Source organism: Ailuropoda melanoleuca, chromosome 3, assembly GCF_002007445.2.
Source record: "Ailuropoda melanoleuca isolate Jingjing chromosome 3, ASM200744v2, whole genome shotgun sequence".
NCBI lineage: Eukaryota > Metazoa > Chordata > Mammalia > Carnivora > Ursidae > Ailuropoda > Ailuropoda melanoleuca.
Genome location: NC_048220.1, coordinates 138,905,113 through 138,929,900, shown reverse-complemented (window position 1 = coordinate 138,929,900; position 24,788 = coordinate 138,905,113). Strand labels below are relative to the sequence as shown.

The following is a 24,788-nucleotide window of genomic DNA, read 5'->3' as shown; positions in this document are numbered from 1 at the left end:
TCTGCTCTCCTCTCTTCTTCCCTGCCAGAGCCTGGCAGTTGGGTAGGGTCAGGACTTGGCAAGGAACAGCTTAGGTGAGGGGGAGACTGGGAAAGGGGAAGAAATGGACCACACTCTTCCTGCTCAAGCAATGCAGGCTTGCACAGATATAACGTTATCCCAACTACTGCCATCCGCTGAGAAAGGGGGGACATGTTTCAGCTAATTGCTTAACGTTTGACACAAGAATGCTTGTAGACTTACATTAAACTTTGTGAGTTTCCTAGTTCCTGAGTCAATCCTTTCGCCCTGCCTTTTGTCTCTGGGGTATTTTCGTAGGCTTTGATTTACAATGTTGTGGGTAAAGCCTTATGGAAGAGCGGAGGCACAGAGGAAATGGTGAGTTTGGGCGCTGCCCTGCAGGACTGCTCGATGTGGAGATCCATCCCAGGAACAGCTATAACTTAGTCACCTCTTGTTTAGAAACTGCCATGTGCATCGATTTCCACTTTTGCACAATTGATTTTTGCTTCTGTTCCCATTTGTGCCTTTGTTTTTGGACAGATATCGTATGATGAGTGTCTGAGAAGTGTCTCAGAGAGGTCAGGGGACCTCATGAAAAAAGACCTTATTTGTCGATACAAACATCAACAAGTAAACGCCCAGATTTATGGAGGAGACAGTACCATGGCTGAGTTTAACCTCCGCCTTTTTGTTTTTTACCCCAACTTGACATCAAGTGATTTAGAAAAGAAAGAACCCGAGGAGTTACCATGATAAGTCTTGAGGACACCGGACTTGGGTTGTTTTAGAATCTGGCTGAAAGTCCTTACGTCCTTCCAGTCATCTCTTGGTGAAGAATTTTCGGGCACAGTAGAAAGATTAATAAATTCCTGGCAAGCAATTTCCTTGATAAAATGACAGCTCTACATTCAGTGGTTTAATTTATGTCTATAGAGGATTTCCTGCTTCTCCATCACCATCTTAGACACTCACAAAGCAAAAATCTATTAATTCTCAAAATGGCAACATGCGAAAGCCCATTTTTACCACAAAGCTTAAAGATCAAAATTTTGAATTTTGACCACGTTGTGTTTTTTTCTTGACCATCTTTCAAAACACCTGTCCAGTTCTCACTGGGACTCAGTACTAATTTTTAAATCTCCAGCAGATGAGGGTGATGGAAGGATATTAAACATGAGCCTCTGACCTCCGTTTGTGGGCATTAAGACTGCGGGCTCCTCTGTGCGTAGTGGCCTCCGAAAGCAGTGAAAAACGACACAAGGGTCGCGTCCACTCTTTCTCATCCTCTATGGTTTGGACATTGGAGGAAACCTGCAGGCATCCCTCACCTATCCATAATTACTTATTGATTTCTTGTTTTGTGAGTGCAGTGGTGGCAAGAGCCAATGAAACGAATATAGCAGCAGTAAGAGAAGGGAGCCCTGCGTGAGACAGGCCGTGAAGGGCAGGACTCCACTCCTACCCAAGCTCATTAGTCATTGGCTGAATGGTGTGCGCAACCTGATAGTCTATCTTCCCGACAATAAAAGGAAGGACGTTTAAAGATTAGTTTTATGTTTTGTTTCTTTCATCCAAATGGCAAGAATGAATACAATAAATCTCTATCCAGAGAAACATAACCGTACTCGGTCTCAAGCCCAAGCAGCCTGGCGTTCTTTGAGACACCAGCTTACTGTGAAAGATACTGATGTTTTGGGTGGGGGCCGCTATAGGGGCACAGCTGTAAAAACACCAGGCAACGAATACTAGTGGAGAAGATCCAGATGATTATCGGCAAGAGTTTGATTCTGACATTTAATCTGGCTTTGCTTTGACTGGAAAAATTGTGACCCCCTACTTGCCAATAGGGACTGTGCTACCCCTTTCCAGGGTAACTTTCCAGGGTCTCTTTTAAGAGCCTAGCATGTTTTCTCAGCAAGAAGTCCAGGCAGAAGCAAGGGAATGGAAGGACAGACGTTAAGTCCCCTCCTTCCTGATCCCCTTCTTTCGGTACCCAGTACTCGGAGGCATTTTCGCTGGGGAGCCCTGAACCTTCCTGCTACCACTTCTTCATCTCAGGACACGTCTGTGCCTCCGAGGACAGAGCAGGGTCACTGTACCTGGAGATCCATGATGTCGCACTGAGTAATGACCCTGACGAGGGTCCCCGGGCATCACACAGGATGGCCTGGGACGACTCCAGGTTGCTACTGATGCTTTTCTCAGAACCCTGCGGGGCAGCCTTTACGGGGCAGCCTTCCCAGCTGAGCCCCACTGAGACACAGAATCCAGCACGTGGGCCCGGAGGTGCAGACAGACACCGGAGAATAACAAAGGCTGTGCTGAGCTGGGGGTCTAGGAATGAGTCCCACACGAGACAGATGTCATGGCAGGTGGAAGGGAACCACCTGGCTGGCAACCTGACTGAGGGGCCAACCACAACCAAGGTGGGAATTCATCGCCAGCCAGTGAAACATTCAGGCTGGCTAGCTGGAATTTCTTATGAAGAGGTAATTTTGCCCCAACATGAGCGCAAACATGAAGATCTCATTGCATTTTTGATGATTAGATGTTAATACAGGACTATTTAACTATAATTGAAGGAAGATTTGGATCCAAAGCCTAAAAACAATGTGCTGAATCTCGTTCAAATTTGGGTCCCGGTGGTCAACAAGCTAATGTTTTAAGTGATGGCTAAGTAAATAACCCTTGATAGCAAAACGGGCCACATACATTTTAAAGCCAAACCCTGTTACTGAATTTTGTGTTCAGGAAGATCCACCAAATTGGTCTTGGACCTAACGCCTCATGAACACTGATAACACAATGATCTCTACTGGCTAGGAATGAGATAAATTCCAATTTTCCATATCATTAAGCTGTGTGTTACATTCAAAACCTTCAGACACTGGCAGCCAAGGGGGGAATGAGAAGGTTGGAGAATGGAGTAATCAAAATAGTTAAAGTAAACAAAGAACTTCAATTTTTAAAAAAGTTAAGCCATCTACTTAAATTTGTGCCAGAGGGATAGATATGATTTCTTTCGTTTTCTTTATTCTTATTTTCTAGCACATAGTAAAGTAGTCCCTTTTAGGCAGTGTTTGCTCATTTTGCGTGGAACTCAGAATTTTGCTCAGTAGGAGCTGATATTTTAATTGTAGTAGAGTTGGAGGCAAGTTTCATTGCAATTTCTGTTAAGAAATGACCTGTAAGAGAAGTTCATAATTCAAATCCTCCCACAACTAATATTTGAACCAAGGAAAAATTGTTTTCTAGTAAAGTACAAATAAATCTTATCTAGATATTAAATATTATAGCATCTTTTGCTGTGACGTTTTTAGCTGTAAGATCAAACCATTCATAATGCTTAAAAGTTTGAATTAAAACTTTTTTTTCATTCAAACGAATCTACCCTCCAATTGTTTGAGATTGCTAAGGAATGACCTTAATGCAGCCCTGAGGAAGAGGACAAGAAGATGATTTTCAGGGGAGTTGATATGAAAACTTAGGAAAAATGAAGAAGATTGGGTGGGCAAGTACGGTGCTGGGTGGGGTAGTGGTGGGGCACAGACCAGGGAGAGGCCTTGGGGGGTGGGGGAGAGGGAGGGAAATTGAACCAGGGACACAGAAGTTCAGTACAGCTGGTGGCTAAATGCGGACAGAAGGCTGGGGGTGAGCCGCTCCTGGAAGGTCTCATGGGCTGTGCTGAGATCTCCAGACTGTCCTGAGGCAAAGGGAGCCACGGGAAGGTATGGTCCCAAAGAGTCATTTAGTCAAATTTGCTTTTCAGAAAGTTCCCCCTGGCTGCCATTTGAAGAATGGCCTGGGGAGGAGGCATCCCAAAGGTGGGGAGCCCAGTTAGGGGTCTGTGGCAATGATCCAGAGGAAAAAAGCCAGCTTCTGGCCATGGTCATAGAGAGAAGTGGATGGAGGCAGACGTGTGGGGCTTTCTGGGGGGTTGGATACAGCCACGTGAAGGAGAGGTGAGAGCCAGCAATGTTTCCTGGGTATGGGTTTGGGTGAGGGAGGTTGCAGGAAGAGGAGTGGAACCCAGCAAAGTAGGCCAGTTTGAGATCTGGTTTGGTTTGAGGTGCTGTGGGAATGTGAGTAGGTTATCTGGCAGGTACCAGATATATAGAGAAGCAAATTGGGGAGCGTGGTAGATGCGGGTGGTAATTGAAGCCAGGGGAAGAGGTCGTGTGTGAGATAAGAAAGATCTAGATACAGAACCTGGGGCACATCAACAATTGAGAATGAACAGGAAGATGAGCCCAAGAAGGATGGAGAAGCAGCAATCAGACAACTTGAGGTGACCCAGGGGACGGCGATGTCACAGGAGTCGCCGGAAGACTATTTCTGTGAGTGAGGCGATTTTAGTACATCATTTTCAGGCTAGAAACATACAGGATCATAGCAGGGCCTCTCATCAGGGACACATGGCATGCCCTTTACTAAGTCAGCGCTTGAACTCATGTCTGCTTCTTGCGGTCCTAGATGTCTCCGTGATCCTCACTAGCACTAGTCTTCGGCACAGTTGACCTGCACACACACAGATTAGCACTCAATAGAATAATAGCATTCAGGGGCTCATGGGTGGCACAGCGGTTAAGCATCTGCCTTCGGCTCAGGGCGTGATCCCGGCATTATGGGATCGAGCCCCACATCAGGCTCCTCCGCTATGAGCCTGCTTCTTCCTCTCCCACTCCCCATGCTTGTGTTCCCTCTCTCGCTGGCTGTCTCTATCTGTGTTAAATAAATAAATAAAATCTTTTTTTAAAAAAAAGAATAATAGCATTCAATTCTCTTCTAAAACCGTGGCAACTTGCATTGTTGTTAATGGCCTTCCTATAAACGCCAATGTAATCTGGTTTACTTGTATCCCTGGAGTGCAAGCAGGGGCACTGGAAAGGTATCTAGGGGTTGGGGGGAGAGAGGGTGGAGAAACCAAGGCGGAAGAGAGCTGTGAAAATGTGGAAGTGAATAATGATGATGGTGATGACGATGACAAAATGAAACACTTGCATCCAAACATCCAGCTGCCTATGGACAGGATGGCAGAGAGCATTTGGCAGCCAAATGGCATGAACAATGTTTTAGAATTAACAGCAGGAACTCCCGTTGGTATATAAGTTTCTGGTTTACAATGCTCTCTGATGATGACTGTCCCATTGGGCACAATCAGCGATCCCACTGGGCACGTGTCATGGCATTTACTTCATGGTTGAGAAAAGCAAGGGACGGGGATGGGACCAATGGGGAGATGCCTGCCATCTCCGTGAAAGGATGTGAAGGGTCCCAACCAGGGCTGAGGAAAGTTACAGACTGGTACACAAAGCAGAAGGCAGGTATTAAGGAGGCCCCAGCCTCCCAAATCCATAGGGCTCTGAGGACATTCCAGATGCCCTAGCACATCTGTGAGCATTGACAGTGAGACCCAGTGAACCAAAGGTCTACCAGCTGTCCACCAGCAGGAAGTCACCACAAAGCTGCCCAAAGTCAGCCCCTACCTGATAGACAGGGAGATCTCAAGGAGCTTGCCTAGTCATTCTGCACCTTGAATCTCTGGCCATTGATTCTAAGTCCTATGCTCTTTGTACTTCACCAGATAGTGGGATGAGCCTCCCAGGCACTAACTTGCTCTCAAGCCTTATCAGCAGTTGAGTGCCCAGTACCAGGGAAGCACAGTGTAACTTTATTTCTTCTGCTTGAACTAAACTTGGAGGAACAGTCTCATCTTGGGGTGCTACTTTACAGAAGGGATCCTGACAAACTTGCATGCATGTAGAAAAATGTGAGAGTCTGGTGGAGGTTGTGGAAAAGCTGATATATTAGAATCGAGCATGGCTGGCCCAAGCAGGGATGACCTCATGGAGACAGAATGGCTAGCTTCAAACGCAGGAAGGCTATCACAGAGGAGAAAAATTAGATTTTTCAGAATGGCACTGGAGGGCAGAAGTTGCTGATAAAGAGATTGTTACTTAATGCAAAAAGGAAGTTCTGAATAACCACAGCCACCCCGAAATGAAATAATATGCCTCATTAGATGGTGAATGCAATTGCTATTAAATGTATTTGAACACAAGGCAATGACTGCTGGAGCTGATACGGCCTTTCTTCCTTCAGTAAAAGAACCACCTTCCTCCTGCCATAACGTTTAGCAAGGATCCTGGCTGCCCACTTTTCCCGTCCTGCCTTGCAGCTGGGTGCAGCCACGTGACTGAGTTCTTGGTCCTGGGATGTGAGCAGGAGCTCAGCCCTTTTTGTATTGCTTGCTTACAAGGACATCACTTGCCCTCACTTGCGGTGTCTCTTCCTGTGGGTTGGAATGAGAGATAAATGAGCTACAGAGCTTGCCCTACAAACGCAAGGACAATAAGGCAAAGCAACAAGATGGCTCCGAGGATCCCCTGTTGGTCCCAGGCGTGCCCAACCGGTACAGTCCCACGAGTGGGAAGGAGATACCTGCTTGGTTCAAGCTTCTACGGTTTTGACTCTTTCTCTTAGAACAGCATAGCCTGTATCCTAACCGATGTAACTAGTTCTGGGAGACGTTGTACAGATTACCAAGGTATGTAAACAACGATTTCTGTAATCTTATAATTCTATGTACCCCCTCCTCGAATTTTGTATCCTTTCTTCCAAAACCAGCTCTCCCAACAGTCCTCACCATGGTCAAACATAAGCACCCCCATTATGTCAGTGACTCATTTTCTTAAAGTACAGGGGCCCCCAAAAGTCAAGAACTGTTGACCTCCAGCTTCCCTTCCATCCCTATACCAAGTCTGCTCCTAAGGGTCACCTTCTTTTCCTTTAGAAAACAGTCTCTGGGTTGACGCAGCTGATAAAGAAATTTTCAAGTTCTATTTGTGGTTATCCAAACTTAGGGACTGGTAAAAAAAAAAAAAAAAGGTGTTGCATGATGCATGTGATAACGTTCTTCTGGAATTTTCCTTTAGGGGAAAAAAGTCAAAAGTCCAGGCCTCCCTGAAGTTGAAGGTTCAGATAACACAAATATGTTTTGGCTCGCCATGTCTCAGGAATCAAACGTCATTTTGTACTGGTCAACACACCCAGGTGGAAGAATATTCTGATTTATTAAACGTGTCTCTCAAAGTAAAATAAAGTCACTGAGCTAATGAAATGAGCTTCTGGCCACTGTGCCTGAGTCCTGGGAGGAAATGAGCCAGTGACAGATGGACCTTTAATTCTGTCCCATAGATATGCCGTTTTCATTTCAATTTCTCTCTCCCTTCTCCTGTTTTCCTGTTATGCATAATGCCCTTAAGCTTTACCTCCTAATTTATGCAGACTCCACGAATTCTTCGAGATTTTGCTCTATAATTTTCCTACCCCTAATTCATCCCGTAAATCTGTAATACATATTTCTGAAACTAATGAAGGTAGCAGTCATTATTCCATATTTCATTTTTACCCACATGAGCTGCTTCCCGTGTCTTATGTTTTCCCTGAAACTCTTCTTTCTTTCTTTAAGCCTATAATAGATGTTTAATAAACAGATTTGAAGCATGGAGAATTAAAAGATACGGATCAGACCTTTTTTCAATGATATGTAAATTGTCAAGGAAGAACAAAAAGGAAATCTATCTCCTCACTGATTAACAACAATTCATAAGGATGAATGAATTTGGTCTTCTCACCAAAGGATTTTTCAAAAAGAAAAGCTTTTGTGAATTTTGAGCTTTGCTATTATGATACTGAGCATAAAGGTCCTCACTTCATTTCGCAACTGCATAATTTGGAAATTATTAGGAACGGCTTTTTCGCAACCTTTTTAAATCATGGGTCAACTACAAACATCACCATGGGTCAACTAAAAACATCAGCATCGGTTTCTCCAGATCATCCCCCTTGAACGTCCTCACACGAAGCACATTTGAGAGCATCTTTAGCTCCTGAGTTTTAGCTCCATTAAATTCCTGTCAACACATTCTTTTCCTTCATGAAAATAAAAAGACAATTACACTTTTTGAACTCTACTACCAACCTAGGAAGAAACCAAGATGGAAAACTCATACTACCATTCAACAAATAACTTGAAGACTCTCTAAAAGCACTTTCCCTTCAAGGCACTTAAGTAGGGGAAGGTGTATTTCAGCACAGAAATGTTCAGGATCCAAGGGAAAGTGGAGTTTATTTGAGGCAGTAATATTTCATCGAGCTTCTGGAACCACTGACTCAGAACCACCAGCTCCCTTCTAATTTATAGCATGTTCTTCGTGTCCAGCTGCCTGTTGAGCTGAAGGATCCCGCCCCAGGAGAGAATTCATTCAGCTCCTGGAGGAGTCCACGAAGAAACTAAGTAGGGATGCTGGGATGTGAACTTCAAGCAAAACAAAATGTAACCCAAAACATTTGAGAGAAGGGCTTATCCCAACGTACAAAATATTTAGAAAAGAATATAATCCATCTACAACACTCTCCAAACACTGTATTTTGCCATCTCTGTTTCAACTTAAACATACTTGCTCTTAGCAAATAGGAAAATCTTGGAAGAAAAATATATAGGCTAACCTTTGTAAAAAAAAGTGCAAAGAAATGAGAGAGTAAGGGAAATAGAAAGGCCTAGGGGGAAGTCTAGAAACAGACTACAACTTAGTAGAACCAGTTATTAAATATTTACTTTCCCCCATCAGCTTAGAAAAAGATAGATTTTCCCTCTGGCAAGATGGGTCTTGGTCTCCAATATGCCAACCTCTTGCTGTGGTCCCGCTTGCCCAACCCGAGACTGGCAGGCTGGGGATGAAGGGAGCAGTGACCTCCACTCCCTCTCCTCCTCCACACAGGCGGCCAGGGGGCTGCAAGGAGGGCCTCTGAGGAAGCGCAGGCCCCCTCCCACAGTCCTGCTTAGGCTTTCTGCACCCCTACGGAGACCCAAGCCTAAGGTGCGCTCCCTTTGGACTAGTGATTCGCTCTACGCCTATCTGTTCTCTCAAACCTATCGTGGGATCATCAATCATTTGAACGACCCACATTTGCTGGCCCGGTCACAATAAAAACAACTTCTGGGATACACTGTTAAAAAATTCTCCCCTTCTAACCAGAGAGGGAAAGTTATACACCCTTTATTTCGCATCCCTTGGAAATGAGGTATAGAATCGATGTGTCTACATGGGACATTTTCCCCTGATTTTATTTTTAAACCATTTTGGGGTTGAACAGCTCTGTGAAATGTATGATATAAACTCCCTCCTGCCTCCTGAGAGTGTGGTGGACAAATGCCCAGCCTCTCCTCCTGATCCGCAGCCGTCTTCAGAGATAGCAGCCCTCTCGCCCCGGGCAGTGACTCAGAGACAGTCGGGGCGAGGCACGTAGGGCAGGCTGTCGGGTCTTCTCCTCCTTGTTCTTGGGCTGTGATACACCTTGGCTTCCTGAATATACATATATGTATGTATGTGTGTATATACACACATACACACATATATATATATATACACACATATATATATATATATTTTTTTTTTTTTGGTCTTCTCTCCACCATTATTGCCAACACCTATCTATGCTTTTTTGTTGTTGTTGTTTAGGCAAAATTACTCAGTTCGTTAATTTTTAGTCTACTGTACAATATGGACACTCAGGAAAACAAGCTTCTTTTCTTTTCTATAGGACAATCTAGGGTAAGACCCTATGAACATGGGTCTGTCCAATCCAGAAGATTCATGGATCTTAGTGACACTTGGTGACCCTTCTCTTCTGCTTTGTCATTGACTGTCTTGCTTTATGTGTTGCAACTACTCAGACTGTTGGACAAGTCCTTTCCATGGCTATGGTGCCCCTCGTTATGACCCAATACTGGGTCTTGGGGCTCAGGGCCTGTGTGAACCATGAAGCAAGAAGGTAGAGCAAACCTTACCTTTTTGTAGAGACTCCTCAGATCTCTGTACTGCCACATGCTGTTTAGGACCTGAGATGCGGCCTTGACCACTTTTGGAGAGTGTCTGATAAAGAAAAGACAAGACACGTAAGGTGGTGAAGTGGGGCAGCTGGGCTTCAGACGGACGCCGACTCGTCAGGAATTTACAGCATTTACAGGAATACACGTCCTTTCTCATGGCCTCCAGCTCCTCCCCTCTCAGCCTGGGGCGTGCAAGGGATGGTCTACAAGTCTCCAAACTTACCCTCCTCAACACACCCATGAGAGCAGGAGGCAGGAATGCATTCAACTTGGCAAAGAATTTTCAAAATGCAAAAGGAAGAGCAGAGCCTTGAGTCTGAACGCAGATTTAGTGGAACAGAAAGAAGAGAAAAACTGCAATCAGGAAGGGCCAGAGTCGGGAGCTTTAATGGCAGTGTTGTGTTAACACCTGTGTAGTAAGAAGAAAAAAAATATTCCTGCTCTCAACTGAAGCAGGAGGGTGTATATAGTGCTGGCTCTATGTGCCTGCGTGATGACAGGAGCTGCTCTCCATTTGCCCAGGAGACTGGTAATGGAGCAAGAGGTGTGCACATCCGCTCTTACACTTACACAGAGGATTCATGGATCTTAGTGACACTTGGTGACCCTTCTCTTCTGCTTCCTCATTGACTGTCTTGCTTTAGTTGTGTTGCAGTTACTCAGACTGTTGGACAAGTCCTTTCCATGGCTATGGTGCCCCTTGTTATGACCCAATACTGGGTCTTTGGGCTCAGGGCCTGTGTGAACCATGAAGCAAGAAGGTAGAGCAAACCTTACCTTTTTGGAGAGACTCTATCTATCAGCATCTATAGATAAAGACCTGCGTACAGTTACAGCTCCATCCTCAGGAGCACAGTGAGAAACTAAAATCACATAAACCTTCAGACTAGTGGTTCTTAGCATTTTCTCGAGTCATGGCTTTAAAATCGCTATGCAATGCTAGCTAAATATTTCAAATTTTGAGTCAGTGCCCATCTGTGTCTCAAAACAGGCATGAGGTCCATAAATCAGTGTTGATTTAATTTGATCAAATTCTTGGAAGTGATTCTGGCCAGTGGTGAGGGAAACTATCACCCGTAGATTCTTTATTCTAATGGCTCGTTCCACAGGCAGCTGCAGGACTCTAGTGGCTGCCAGTGGCCCTGTGGACTGTCTCAGGGGCTGGCATATTTTTTTCTCAAGGGTCAGATAACAAATATTCTCCACTTTGGGGGGCCATATGGTCTTGATCGCAGCTACTCAGCTCTGCAACTGTAGCATGAGAAGAGTCATAAATAAAACATCAGCGAGTGGATGTGGCTGTGTTCCAATCAACTGCTATTTACAAACACAGGAGGTAGGTGGGATTTGGCCCCTGGGCCATGGATGGCTGACCCCGGTCTACGTGTACGGTGACTCCTGGAGTCGGGCAGGATGTAATATTCAGGAGGACTCCAAGGTGAAGTCCACCCCTGGAGCTGACCAGTGCTGCGGTGGCCCAAGGACGCCCAGAACAGAAAATCTGAATTGAGACCAAAAATGCCTTTGAAACAAAATGGCTTTTGTTTGAAAGTGAGCAGATGGTGAGATGGGATGAAGTTGGGGTTGGATTCGAGGGCCAGAGACAGTGGCTGTTGTGAGGACACGCATGTTGTCATGGAATTATTGGATGTTAATACACGGTCCATTACGTGTCTGCTACGTTCCTGGGTCTTCACGTTTCCGATTTAGACCAAGTAAGTTTAAGGCTCCCTTCATCCATGTGCTTACCGGTAACAGTAACAATCATTCTTACTATTTTTATTACCGAGCTGGAACAGGAATTTGGCTGTGTTTGAAAATACTAGTCATATCATGTATTTTTATTTTTATTTATTTATTTATTTTGATTTTCTTTTTTTTTAAATTTAAATTCAATTAGCCAACATACAGTACATCATTAGTTTCAGGTGTAGTGTTCAACAATTCATCAGTTGTGTATATCATGTATTTTTAAAGGAAAAAAAAGTAGAGTTCTTATAAATTCCAAAATTTATAAGAGTGTCATGCTCTAAACGTCATATTAAATTCCTTTGATTTAAAGGCAGAGGATTTTAAGTCTTTGCATGGATGCGGTCACAGGTACATGTTAATCTTATGTAATCAATGCTGAACAAAGGTTAAATGTTATGTTTTTCTGTATTTTATCATTGCTAGCTAGATATTTGTCCATGACAATAGCCAAGCAACTCTCGAGGAACATGCATGAATATTCAGGGAGTGTGGTACGGTAGTTGAGACATACTTAGTATGCAAAAGTTCCTTGGAAACAGTGTGATTTTTTTCTACTTCTTGCGTAGTTACAAAATAGAAAAAGACTGTGAATGTGTAATAGTAGGTTTTAACCTCTCAACTAAAACGTCAATATATTAGTGTCATAATAACATGTGAAGGTCAAGCAAACATTGCTTTTTTTGGACTTTAAAAGTCCATCACTAGACTGGTCCCATAGCAACTTCTACTTGCGCAACTATAACTATTGATTGAAGGACTTGAACAACTGAGTGTTTCTAATGTGACAAGTGACTATAGCCTAAGCCACAATACACAGTTCCTCACTGACAAGTCACAGTCAAGACTGTTAACAGCTTTTCTGTCTTATGACAAAATACAGTGACACATCCCACACACTATTTCCTATATAATTTTTAAAATTAGAAAAAAAACCCCAAATGTACTTTTGAAATAAATGGATGTGACAGAATGTCCATAATGCATGCTTAAAATGATATGAAAAGAATAATTTGTTACCAAGACTTGAAAATAGTAAGTGTTAAGATGCCTGTAGTCCTTAATGATTACACAATGTCTGATCCTCACTAAAGTTGTGAAATTAGGGGTGACTGAGGATGTCAGTTGGTGCAATTGGTTGTGGGCGTTCGTCACAGCTACTCCAAGCTGTAGGACCCCAGAACCCCAGTCCTGTGGTTATTAGCAAGCTACAGTGGGTTGTATAGTTCAAAGAGACTGTGATTGGCAACTCACCAGTCTGATTCATTAATAGCATGGCATGTTTCAGTTTGTGCGTATTTAGAAATGAAACATATAAATGCATAAAAATGGAGAATCACAGGCATGTTTTTCCACATGTGTTTTCTTATGCTATCTGCATTTAAAAATCAGGTTTGAAATAAACTTATTTCTGGTAATAATGTTTTAAGGACATTTTAGGGAGGACAGATTTGCAAGGATATTATAAATTAACTAGAGCAAACTGCTATCCCTCACTTTTCCAATGATTAACGAATCATAATTTCTCTTTTCAATAAAGAATTTCTATTTTGTTGAAACATGTCAAGAAGGCCTTGGGAATCTCAGTGTCTCATGTCATAACATAATTGAGTGAAGTGGTGAGTTCAGTGTTAACATTCAGAATAATTCTTCTGGATTCCTTTTAAGGGTGTTGAGAAACAGTAACAAAATTGAAGTATAGGTGGGAGATGAGGCTATCTGCAGTTATAAAAACCCTGGTTTGATCCCCAAATTAGTCATTATACAAAAAAGAGGTAAGGGGTGCCTGGGTGGCCCAATTTGTTGAGTGCTGACTCTTGATTTCAGCTCAGGTTGTGATCTCAGGGTTGTGGGATCGAGACCTGAGTCCGGCTCTGAGCTGGCTGTGGAGTCTGCTTAGGAGTCTCTCCCTCTCCTTCTGCTTTCCCCCCTGCTTTCTCTCTCTATCTAAAATAATATATAAAAAAATCTAAATAAATAAAAAGAGGTAAGCCACATGGGAGAATGGATGAGATAAGCAGGAGAACTGGGAAGATGCCCGACTCCATCCAATTCAACACTTCTTACTAAACTTGATGTAAATCTTGAATTAACATTGGAAAAAAGGGTCAAGGAACATTGAGATGAAACATGTCACTATTCCATAAAGAAACTACCAGTCAAATCAACGGACAGTTATGAGATCATGCATAGTGAAAGCAACTTCCCATTAACAATAATCAAGATTGGACAAGACCTAATAAGACCATTTTCTGGATTGGCAACATGGATATACACTCTTTCACGGATGGTTTCCTCAAATGATTTTTAAATTAGTTTCACCAAGTAATTTTCTTTGACCACAGGACTGATAAAAGCATCTCTTCTCTTTAAGGCCCGTTGAGTGATGTTTACTGCAATAGGGATGCTCACATAGGTGGAAGAAATTAACATATACCAGACCACCCCTCAAACTCTCTAGTCTTACATTTCAGAGAAAACAATCTTTGATCACCTCACCAATATGCACAAATAGGTCAGAGTATTTTTGTGGATGATGGCTTCATTGCGTGTGTGTGTTTGCTTACAAAAGCATTAACACATTAAGCTGTTAATGCTCAAAACAGGGAAGCATTTCAATTAGGGATTCCAAGGTTCTACTGAAACTACAAGAAGAGGAAGACCATGTGGTCTTCTGTCTATGTAAAACAGCAATTTATTTGAAGTCCAATATAATAAGGTATAATTCAAGCCAACCATCTACCTTGCACCATTATTACATGAGTCCAATGGGTCTCCTCTACTTGTTATAGAAAAGTATTCAAATACTAATACTAAATTGTTGATTGAACTTATTGGGAGGTCTCAGGGTGCTTACAGAGAAACCTGAGACTTCTTTTCTAATACAGTGGTAATATCCTGAATCAAATGAAATAATGAGGTGATTTCCAAAAAGTCTCAAAGTACCTCCCTCATAGCCTTTACAATAGAAGAAAAACTATTTAGCATTTAGAGGTAAAGAAATGGGGGGGCAGGGAATGAAAAGTGAAGGAGTTGAACTCTGATAACAAAAGGTTTACCCTCTTAATCTCATTGACTACATTGAGGGATTTCCAGGAGGCAAAATTTAATTAAGGTTTGCGAATGTTTCTGTAACATTGACAGCTTGCTGATATAATGACGTTCTGGCTGCTGAAGATATGTTTTGGTTGCGTGCAGTAAGATACCACTGACTCTTAAATCAAACTGCGGACATTTCCATTCTTGGCGGTGCAGTTGCTTGGACACAAAGCCTTGTCTTTCTTCATGCCACTTGTATTAAAGTCCTTCCTCACCACCATCCCCTCTGCCTGGAAAATTCCTATTCATCCTTTAAGATATGATTATCACTTCTTCTAGAATATTATGATGGCCCCCTCCTCAGTTTTAGACTGGAAAGTGTAGGCATAGTGACTTGTTCCATTAAACAATTTGATCCAAATGTACAATTCACACGGGGGGATGGTGGGTCAGCACTGAGACCGGTCTGACTCCCCCACTCCATTTGCTCCCCCCACCCTCCCGGCATGACGCGCTATGCACAGCTGAAGGGGCAAAGGGCAAAAGGATGTGGACCTCCCATCAATACTTGGATCTGCAACCACAAAGGAACAGCAACCACAAAATACCTTCACACTTTCAGGTTAAGCTGGTGGTGGAGTCTACGTTGGAGGAACACACTCGTGTGTGCATGCCGGATTGTCAAGTCTATCTTACCAGTAACACAGCAGTCACCACGTCATGAGTCACCAAGTCATTATTCAAACTGAAATTATCAGGAAGACCAACTCTCATCGTGGGGTGGGAAGACTGGAAACTATGTGCTATTTCCCTTCTCTAAGTTATCAGAGACAAATGCCTTCCAGTGGCATTCAGTAGTGTTACCCATACCCAATGGATGCTGGGCACACTTGGAACCAATTCTACCCGTACCAATTCTATTGTGATACGAAGTCACTATCCGACTTACTTATCTCCTTTGCTTTTGGAGATGCCAACTAGCTTCTCGATGCCGCCGGCATCCCGTAAGGCCTTGGCGTTCTCCATGTTCTTGGTGATCACTTCATGCAGGGTGCAGCAGACGGCTGTCACCGTGTCATCTGACATGGCCTTACTTGCCGCGTTGTTGCTGTTGTTCCCGCCTGGAAGCCTGTGGACGAGGTCTCGCATGGCATATTTGCCTTTGGGAAAAAAAAGTCAAGGGAAGAGTTGAAATGAGGCCAAAATGGAGGAAGAGGGCAGAGAGGAAGGTAGGAGCGGGGGTAAAAAGAGGCCACATGGGGTCACATGAATGCAATATTGTCCATTTCCCATTACTGAATATTTTCTGTTGGGTAGCTGTGGACACAGAACACAGAACAGATTTTCCTCACGGTAAGTGCATGGACTTTTGGTGCTAGATGGATGTGAGATGGAATTTCTGGGCAAGTTAGTTCATGTCTGTAAGCCTCAGCTTTTTAAAACCTGTAAAGCAAGAACAATAATGGTACCTATGTCACAAGGCTGTTGCAAAGATTAAATGAGTAAATGTGTGGACAGAATGTAACCCACAAAGATTAATGAAGAGGCAGGATTCAGTAGGTGTTGGCTGTCAGTGAGTTCCTGCTCGTCGGTCACAGAAGGCAAGAAAACATATGGTAATTCTGACATAACTTCAAAACTACCTCTGTGAGAACTATGTTGGGGCTTGAACTATTTAACAAGTAAGAGTCAAACCACAAATACATGGAGACCATGATCATATACATAACTCCTGAGCTCTGGCCCTTATCAAGCAAAGAGAAACATGTAAAGCAAGGGAAAAAAGCTTTATAAATAATGTATAGCTGGCTAGGTGTCCTTTGAACCAGGATAACCCAGTGATCCGCCTGTCTCCCTGATGAGATTTACCTCACGGCTCTACCATATAACATTTACTAATTTGACACGTTCTCCTTTGCGTGAAAAACAAAGAAAATAAAATCCAACTTTGCTCCTTGGCTTGCTTCATCATTATTAATCTTGTTACTCCCAATGATAAAGGTTCTTATAATGACATCTTTATGGAGTACTTTTAGTTTACAAAGCGTTTCGGGCATTACCAATAACCCTGCAACACATTAATTCATCCCACCTGCAGCTTCCAATTCTGTTCCATTAATTTACTTCTGGAACTAAGTAAATGAGTACTTGTAGCAAAGTTGGCTGTTCTGAAATTTTTCAGATGGAACTGGCATGTGTCCAAAGGTCAACTCCTTCCCTGTCTCCCATCCCCCAATCAGACATGTTTAGCTAGCTCCTGAAAGCCATTTGAAATGCTTTGGCTCCATACATGTCTCTAAAGAACAGACCCTCTGGCTGTTTAAACCTCTGGTGTGTGGTGCCCGGGGGTAAGGAGAGGAAGCTCATGGGCGAAGGCAGTGATATCTCCATTCCAGGCATTAATAAATAAAGCACAGACCTTTGTAATTTTGGTATCTGCTCTTACCCTATGTTTAGGTGGCTTATTTTAGCTTGGACAAAAAAATGCTGATGTCTAAATGATTGAAATAGGAAAGTGTCTTTGTTCACTTGACAGCTGAGAAGTTCTGACAAAAATGGTTTGCCTGAAAACCTCCAAATGTAGCCTATTTGTTTCCTAAAGACAATACTTAAAATAGTTTCGAGAAGATCCTTTGTGCCTGGACAGTCCTCTGAGCAACTTGCTGTATTTACTTATCATTATTTCACACTCAGCTCGGGCTGAGAGTTTACTTTTGCTGAGCTCAGCACGCTGAGACCTCACCAGTTCATTAACCTGCACAGACCAACTTAGGCAAACGTGAGTCCCACAGATGTGAGGTGGACGAATGGGGTCTTAAAATTTTTCTTCCTAAGGGAAATGATAGAGGATGGAAACAGAAAACTATTTCAATAATTATGCATCCGGGGCATTCACACTCTCGACTGAGTAGGGAGAACTGGTCTGTGACCTTGGCCATTGCTGAGGTTGAAAGCAAAAATGAAAAGAGAGAGAAGATTTGGCTGTAGCATTCTCCACTTTTTGCTGTTACTGCCATTTAAAAAATTATATCAGATAAATTTGAAGGTGTGAATTCATCCAGTATGGTTTCCGAATCCATGAGTAGTGAATGAAATGTGAGGTGTCCCCATCACATTCAGGGGGGTGCGGACAGCTGCTTCCCTCCTCCCCCGGAGCGGCCTCTCCGACTTGCCCCGGGGTGCTGTACAAACACTGTTGTTTTCCATGGACTCCACAGTGTGGAAAATGACAGGAGTCACGACCATATATAACCAACCACAACCTGTCAAGGAAACCCACTGGAATGATTTTATTTCTAATATTTCCAATAGGGTTCACTGACATTTTACTGGACAAGTGGAGATTTTTCATTTAGTCTCTTTATTAGCCTATTTGGAAAGATACATTTTAATTTATATTTTTGACCCACCAAGTGGAGAAACAAATCAAGTAAAATTATTCCATAGAGCAGAAGACCTCCGGACAAAGTCCTCATTCTTTTAAGGGCATACAATCATTTTAGCCTTCAATTCTGCTAAGAATTGTCAAATAATTCTGCTGCTGAGAAAAGCTGTTTTCTCAGACTGGAAATGGAATCCTATCTTCGTGTGAAATTTGGGTAGCAAGAATAGCTTCTTTTTTTCTTGTGTTCATAAGCTTGGAGGCTAATTGGGTGGGGGAAAAAAAGAAAACAGGAACATAGAATAATTACAGCCGCAAGCAACCTTCTGTGGCAGGCTAATAACGGGAGTCCAGGGAAGGGAGACGTTAGGTTGCACTGGGCTTGCCACGGAAGGCTTGATATAGGAAGTGAACATTCAGGATTTGTTCTATAGGTCAGGGGAACCCCAAGATCCACCTGATATTCTAACAAAGAGAATTCTGATGCCTCAAGAAGGAACGTTTCAGGGGCGCCTGGGTGGCTCAGTTGGTTGAGCGTCCAACTCTTGATTTCAGCTCAGGTCATGATCTCAGGGTCATGAGATCCAGTTCCACACTGGGCTCTGTACTAGGCATGGAGTTTGCTTAAAATTCTCTCTCTCCCTCTCCCTCTGCCACTCCCCACTCATGTGCCCTCTCTCTCTCTCAAAAGAAAAAAAAAAGGCGGCAGTTTTCAGAATAGAAAGACTGAAGTTTGGAGAAACATGTAGTCTTTTTCTTGACAATAAAACTCGCTGTCTCTGAACTTCTACTGAAATTGTAAGCATTACAACTCAGGGTGATTTGTGCCTATAATTGTACTATGTCACATATTTTCTTTGTTCCCTAAATTTCTTTTTTTTTTTTAAAGATTTTATTTATTTATTCGACAGAGATAGAGACAGCCAGCGAGAGAGGGAACACAAGCAGGGGGAGTGGGAGAGGAAGAAGCAGGCTCACAGCAGAGGAGCCTGATGTGGGGCTTGATCCCATAATGCCGGGATCACGCCCTGAGCTGAAGGCAGATGCTTAACCGCTGTGCCACCCAGGCGCCCCTGTTCCCTAAATTTCTAAACAACAGAAAGAATGAAAAAGCCATTCTTGTTACCAATAAGAGGAATCTTGGCACCCTCTCCTTTCTATCCCCCTTCCTGCTTTCAAGCTTTTGGATCTCTAAGGTCTGAGATTTCCGAGTTCAACCTCTTTAGGAACAAATTCCCTTGTTGTGCCACAGGGGTGATGAGAAAAAGTCTGAAGGTGGGTGAGCCAAACTGCAATTTTCACAGCCTAACACCATGAAGGGGATCAAATCGGGTTTTGTTTTGTTTTGGTTTGGTTTCNAAATCGGGTTTCGTTTTGGTTTGGTTTGGTTTGAGAGAGAAATGGATAGAGGTAAGGTTCTTCTTGGGCCAAGGAGGAGAGTGGCCAGACCCCCAGATGGATGTCATCTCTTCAGGAACCCAGAGGAGGAATGCTAGAGGTTGTGCGTGGGGCCCGGGATATCAAGGGTGCCTGGAGCCCTGCAGCGCCCCTGTGGTGTGTTGAGATGCTGTGTGGATGCAAAGGAGATCCTAAGCAGACAGGCCTCATCTTGGGATCGAGTCTGGCAGGAAGCAGGGGAGCTTCCTGTCTTAGGATGAGCTGCTGAGGCCCACAGAAAGGCCGGCAGCGCCAGCACCCACTGCAGACTGAACCACTCCCCCGTTTCTCTGGATTTAATTGGTTTAAAAATGAGTGAGTGGTATGACACAGACTGAAAGTCATAGAATGATTCATGCCATTTAACAGGCAACTGTAGTATATCAGGACGAAAACAAGGACTCATGACCACGGAGGGGGCTGCGGGTCAGGGACAGGATGGCAGCCACGATGGAGAACCATGAAGATGAAACTGACACGTGACATGCTGGCCGTGAGGGAAGAAAGAGGATTCAGGCGTCTCTAGCTGGGGTGTTGAGCTGGGTGGTGAAAACCAAGTGAATTTTAGAATTTAATAATAATGGGCAAGTTGGATTTCTATTGTATTTAGTCCCACATAAAAAAAACATGCAAAATTAGTGAACCTTATATGGGAGAATAGTACAGCAAGCTGCCATCAAGGAAAGAAGTTGTCCATCATGTTCAAAAGACACCTAGATTTGTGAAAGCAAAGTGACTACCTTGGCCTGCCTCCATTTGCAAGAAATGTGCTGTCCACCATCCACTGTCATGGAATCACGTCAAAAAAAAGAAAAGCACACTGCTCACTCAGATTGAAACAAAACAGAACAACTCTGCCGCCACCAGCATCACTGCCAACAACAGATCACTGTTTTGCTCAAGTTCCCAACAGAAATGAATATTTGGGTCTTTTCTTCTAAGTTACTTAGTCTCTGATGAAAATAACTTTATTTCTGATATGCAATACTGGTATGCGATGACCAGTGGAGATACTGTAATTGTGTGAAGAACATACTGTGTTTCCATCGATGATAGACTAACTGTAACCTTGTAACGCTGCTACTCTAGCCTCTGGGTGCACGTGTGTGTGTGTGTGTGCGTGTGTGTGTGTGTGTGTGTGTGTCCTTTAAATACTTGTATGTAAGACTGATTAAGCCAGTTTTCTAAGTTCAGAACCTCTGGAAAATTGCAAATAATTATTTTCTCTTTATAATGCTTCTTGCTGGAGTTTTCTGTGTAAGAAGGTGCAGATGGCCTCTGGAGATCTAACCAACTGTGCCGCCCCAGAAGGACACTCTTAGCAGAGCTGTCGTGTAGACAAGAGCTGGTGGAAATTTCAGGATGGTGCAACAGGGCCCTGCTCTTGCTGATTTCTTCACTTCTCTGTTGTTTGTTTGTTGACGACTCTGTTTCTATTTCAGAACTAAACTGATTTCTGAGCCCACTTAGTTTCTCCACTGGTGGCAGTGATATCGAGTAGTGGTGTGTGGTCTAACCACCTGGTGCTCTGTAAGGTGGCAGACAGTAGAGAAGTCACGCGAGTCCCTTCCGATTACGTACCCCTTTTGATCATTGATAAGAGTCCTCTGTATAGCTGGTCTTTGGGATGACTCAAATGTCTTTGTAAACTTAAATCTCTCAAGCCAACTTTAGAGGAAAGATAATTTTTAAAAAGGCTGGAATGGGGAGCAGTGCTGGGTCAGAAACATCATAGCCCCTTTGTCTCTGAGACCTTAGCACCTCTTCGGCTTGTTTCTGCGGCTGCTACAACTGGCCTGTGAGTTTTTGCGGAGATGCTCTAAATTTACTCTTCCTTTTTCAATTTTTTTTTTAGTGTGGAGGAATATGCATATTCTAAAATGTACCATCTTATCCACTTTTAAGTACACAATTTGGTGATATTAAGTAAATCTGTATTTTGCAACTATTACCACCATCCATCTCCAGAACTGTTTTCATCTTGCAAAACTGCAACTCTATACCATTAAACAATAACTCCCTATCCTCCCCATCCCCCAAACAACCACCATTTCACTTTCACTCTTTATGATTTTGACTACTCTAAGTACCTCATATAAGTGGAATCATACAGTGTATATCTTTCTGTGACTGATTTATTTCACTTAATAAAATGTCCTTGAGCTTCATCCATATTGTACATCAAAATTTCTTTTCCTTTAAAGGCAGAAGAATATTCCATTGTATGCATATAGCCCATTTTGCTTCTCCATTCACCTGCTGATGGACACTTGAGTTGCTCCTTCATTTTAACTATTNATTGTGTGAAGAACATACTGTGTTTCCATCGATGATAGACTAACTGTAACCTTGTAACGCTGCTACTCTAGCCTCTGGGTGCACGTGTGTGTGTGTGTGTGCGTGTGTGTGTGTGTGTGTGTGTGTCCTTTAAATACTTGTATGTAAGACTGATTAAGCCAGTTTTCTAAGTTCAGAACCTCTGGAAAATTGCAAATAATTATTTTCTCTTTATAATGCTTCTTGCTGGAGTTTTCTGTGTAAGAAGGTGCAGATGGCCTCTGGAGATCTAACCAACTGTGCCGCCCCAGAAGGACACTCTTAGCAGAGCTGTCGTGTAGACAAGAGCTGGTGGAAATTTCAGGATGGTGCAACAGGGCCCTGCTCTTGCTGATTTCTTCACTTCTCTGTTGTTTGTTTGTTGACGACTCTGTTTCTATTTCAGAACTAAACTGATTTCTGAGCCCACTTAGTTTCTCCACTGGTGGCAGTGATATCGAGTAGTGGTGTGTGGTCTAACCACCTGGTGCTCTGTAAGGTGGCAGACAGTAGAGAAGTCACGCGAGTCCCTTCCGATTATGTACCCCTTTTGATCATTGATAAGAGTCCTCTGTATAGCTGGTGTTTGGGATGACTCAAATGTCTTTGTAAACTTAAATCTCTCAAGCCAACTTTAGAGGAAAGATAATTTTTAAAAAGGCTGGAATGGGGAGCAGTGCTGGGTCAGAAACATCATAGCCCCTTTGTCTCTGAGACCTTAGCACCTCTTCGGCTTGTTTCTGGGGCTGCTACAACTGGCCTGTGAGTTTTTGCGGAGATGCTCTAAATTTACTCTTTCCTTTTTCAATTTTTTTAGTGTGGAGGAATATGCATATTCTAAAATGTACCATCTTATCCACTTTTAAGTACACAATTTGGTGATATTAAGTAAATCTGTATTTTGCAACTATTACCACCATCCATCTCCAGAACTGTTTTCATCTTGCAAAACTGCAACTCTATACCATTAAACAATAACTCCCTATCCTCCCCATCCCCCAAACAACCACCATTTCACTTTCACTCTTTATGATTTTGACTACTCTAAGTACCTCATATAAGTGGAATCATACAGTGTATATCTTTCTGTGACTGATTTATTTCACTTAATAAAATGTCCTTGAGCTTCATCCATATTGTACATCAAAATTTCTTTTCCTTTAAAGGCAGAAGAATATTCCATTGTATGCATATAGCCCATTTTGCTTCTCCATTCACCTGCTGATGGACACTTGAGTTGCTCCTTCATTTTAACTATTGTGAATAATGCTGGTGCAAACATGGGTGTACAACTACCCTTTCACTTTCCATCTGTTCGTGTCTTCGTGTTAAGTAGAAGCTAGACAGGAGTGGTGGAAGGAACACCCCAAGGCAGAGTCTCAAGTCTCTGAAGGGGAATGACAGAGACATGAACTGGAGGCAAGGATGGTGATAAGCTGCACATTGGAAGCCTGGTCAGCACAACATCCTGACCTTATGGCTTCCCAGACCTTGGAGCTGATGAACCAAAGAGCCACAGGTGCGGAGTATGCATTCTCCTCTTCCACCTCTGCCCCAGGGTGACCCCTAGACTCATTATAATGCATTTGCATTGTGGTATCAGCTCCAAGGGACGGAGGAAGGCTGCCATGACAGTTCCCATACAAACCTAGTAGGGTTAAAAAAAACTCCCCCTCCCAACCTGTGGGAGGAGTTTCCCAAATGATTGGAAATAGTCTCCATTAGAGACCACCCCACTATAAGTCACAGCTCTGGCCAGCCCAGAGAGACCCAATAATATCCAATCCCAAAACCACCTAGGAGCCATTTCCACCTCATGGAACCTGTCCAGCTCTCCCACATTGAGAGTGTACTTTCACTTTAATAAACTGCTTTGTGCCTGCTACTTTCCCTCTGGCTATCTNGAGCAGTGCTGGGTCAGAAACATCATAGCCCCTTTGTCTCTGAGACCTTAGCACCTCTTCGGCTTGTTTCTGGGGCTGCTACAACTGGCCTGTGAGTTTTTGCGGAGATGCTCTAAATTTACTCTTTCCTTTTTCAANTTTATTTTGAGCACCGGTGCCCACATAAATCTCCTGGGGAGCCCAAGGATCAAGACCTCCATCTATATGACATGGACTCTCTCTCACCCGTAACATCTGGATCTAAAGTGAGTCTCATGTAGACAGCATAGAGGTGGATCACATTTTTAAATCCATTCTGCCATTTTGTTTTTGGACTGGAGAGTTTAATCAATTTATACGTGAAATAATTACCGGGGCGCCCGGGTGACCCAGCTGGTGAGCATCTACTCTTGTTTTTGTCTCAGGGTCATGAGATTGAGCCCCTCAGTGCAGAGCCTGCTTAGGTGACTCTCCCCCCTCTTTCTGTCCCCTCCCCTGCTCTCTCTCTCTCTCAAAGAAATAAATAAATCTAAAACAAAAAAAAAAAAGAAAAGAAAAGAAAAGAAAAAAGAAAAAAATCACTGATAAGGAGGGGCTTACTTGTGTTAGTTGCTATTTGTTTTGTATATACCTTGTAGCTTTTTTTGTCCCTTATTTCCTGCATTCCTATTTCTTTTGTGTTCGATATTTTGTAGTGAAATGTTTAAATTACCTTCTCATTTCCTTTCATATTTATTCTATAACTATTTTCATTATGGTTACCATGGGAATTACATTTAATATCCTAAATTATAAAATTCTAATTTAAATTTATACCACTTTACTTCAATAACATATAAAAACTCTGCTTATTTATAGCTCCATCCCCACCCTTTTCAGTTATGGATGTCACAAAATTCCATCTTTGTAAATGTCATATGACTAAAAACATAATTGTTTTTTTAAATGCTTCCATCTCTAATTATGTAGAAAACATGGAAAACAAGAGTTACAAACTGTCATGACAATATTACTTGCTTTTATAATTACCCATGTATTTGCCTTTACTGAGATCTATATTTCTTCATATGGTTCCAGTGACTTT

At 42.9% G+C, this 24,788-nt stretch overlaps 1 protein-coding gene across 1 annotated transcript in view; it reads right to left on the bottom strand.

Annotated features, from left to right (window-relative positions):
* CTNND2 (catenin delta 2) overlaps positions 1–24,788 on the bottom strand; it is a 966,176-nt gene that overhangs the window by 37,876 nt on the left and 903,512 nt on the right. Inside the window, exons 18-19 of the mRNA XM_034657085.1 lie at positions 15,636–15,846; positions 9,857–9,941 (exon numbers count right to left, since the gene is read on the bottom strand). Coding sequence (XP_034512976.1) covers positions 9,857–9,941; positions 15,636–15,846 — 296 coding nt within the window. The remainder of the gene's footprint in view (positions 1–9,856; positions 9,942–15,635; positions 15,847–24,788) is intronic.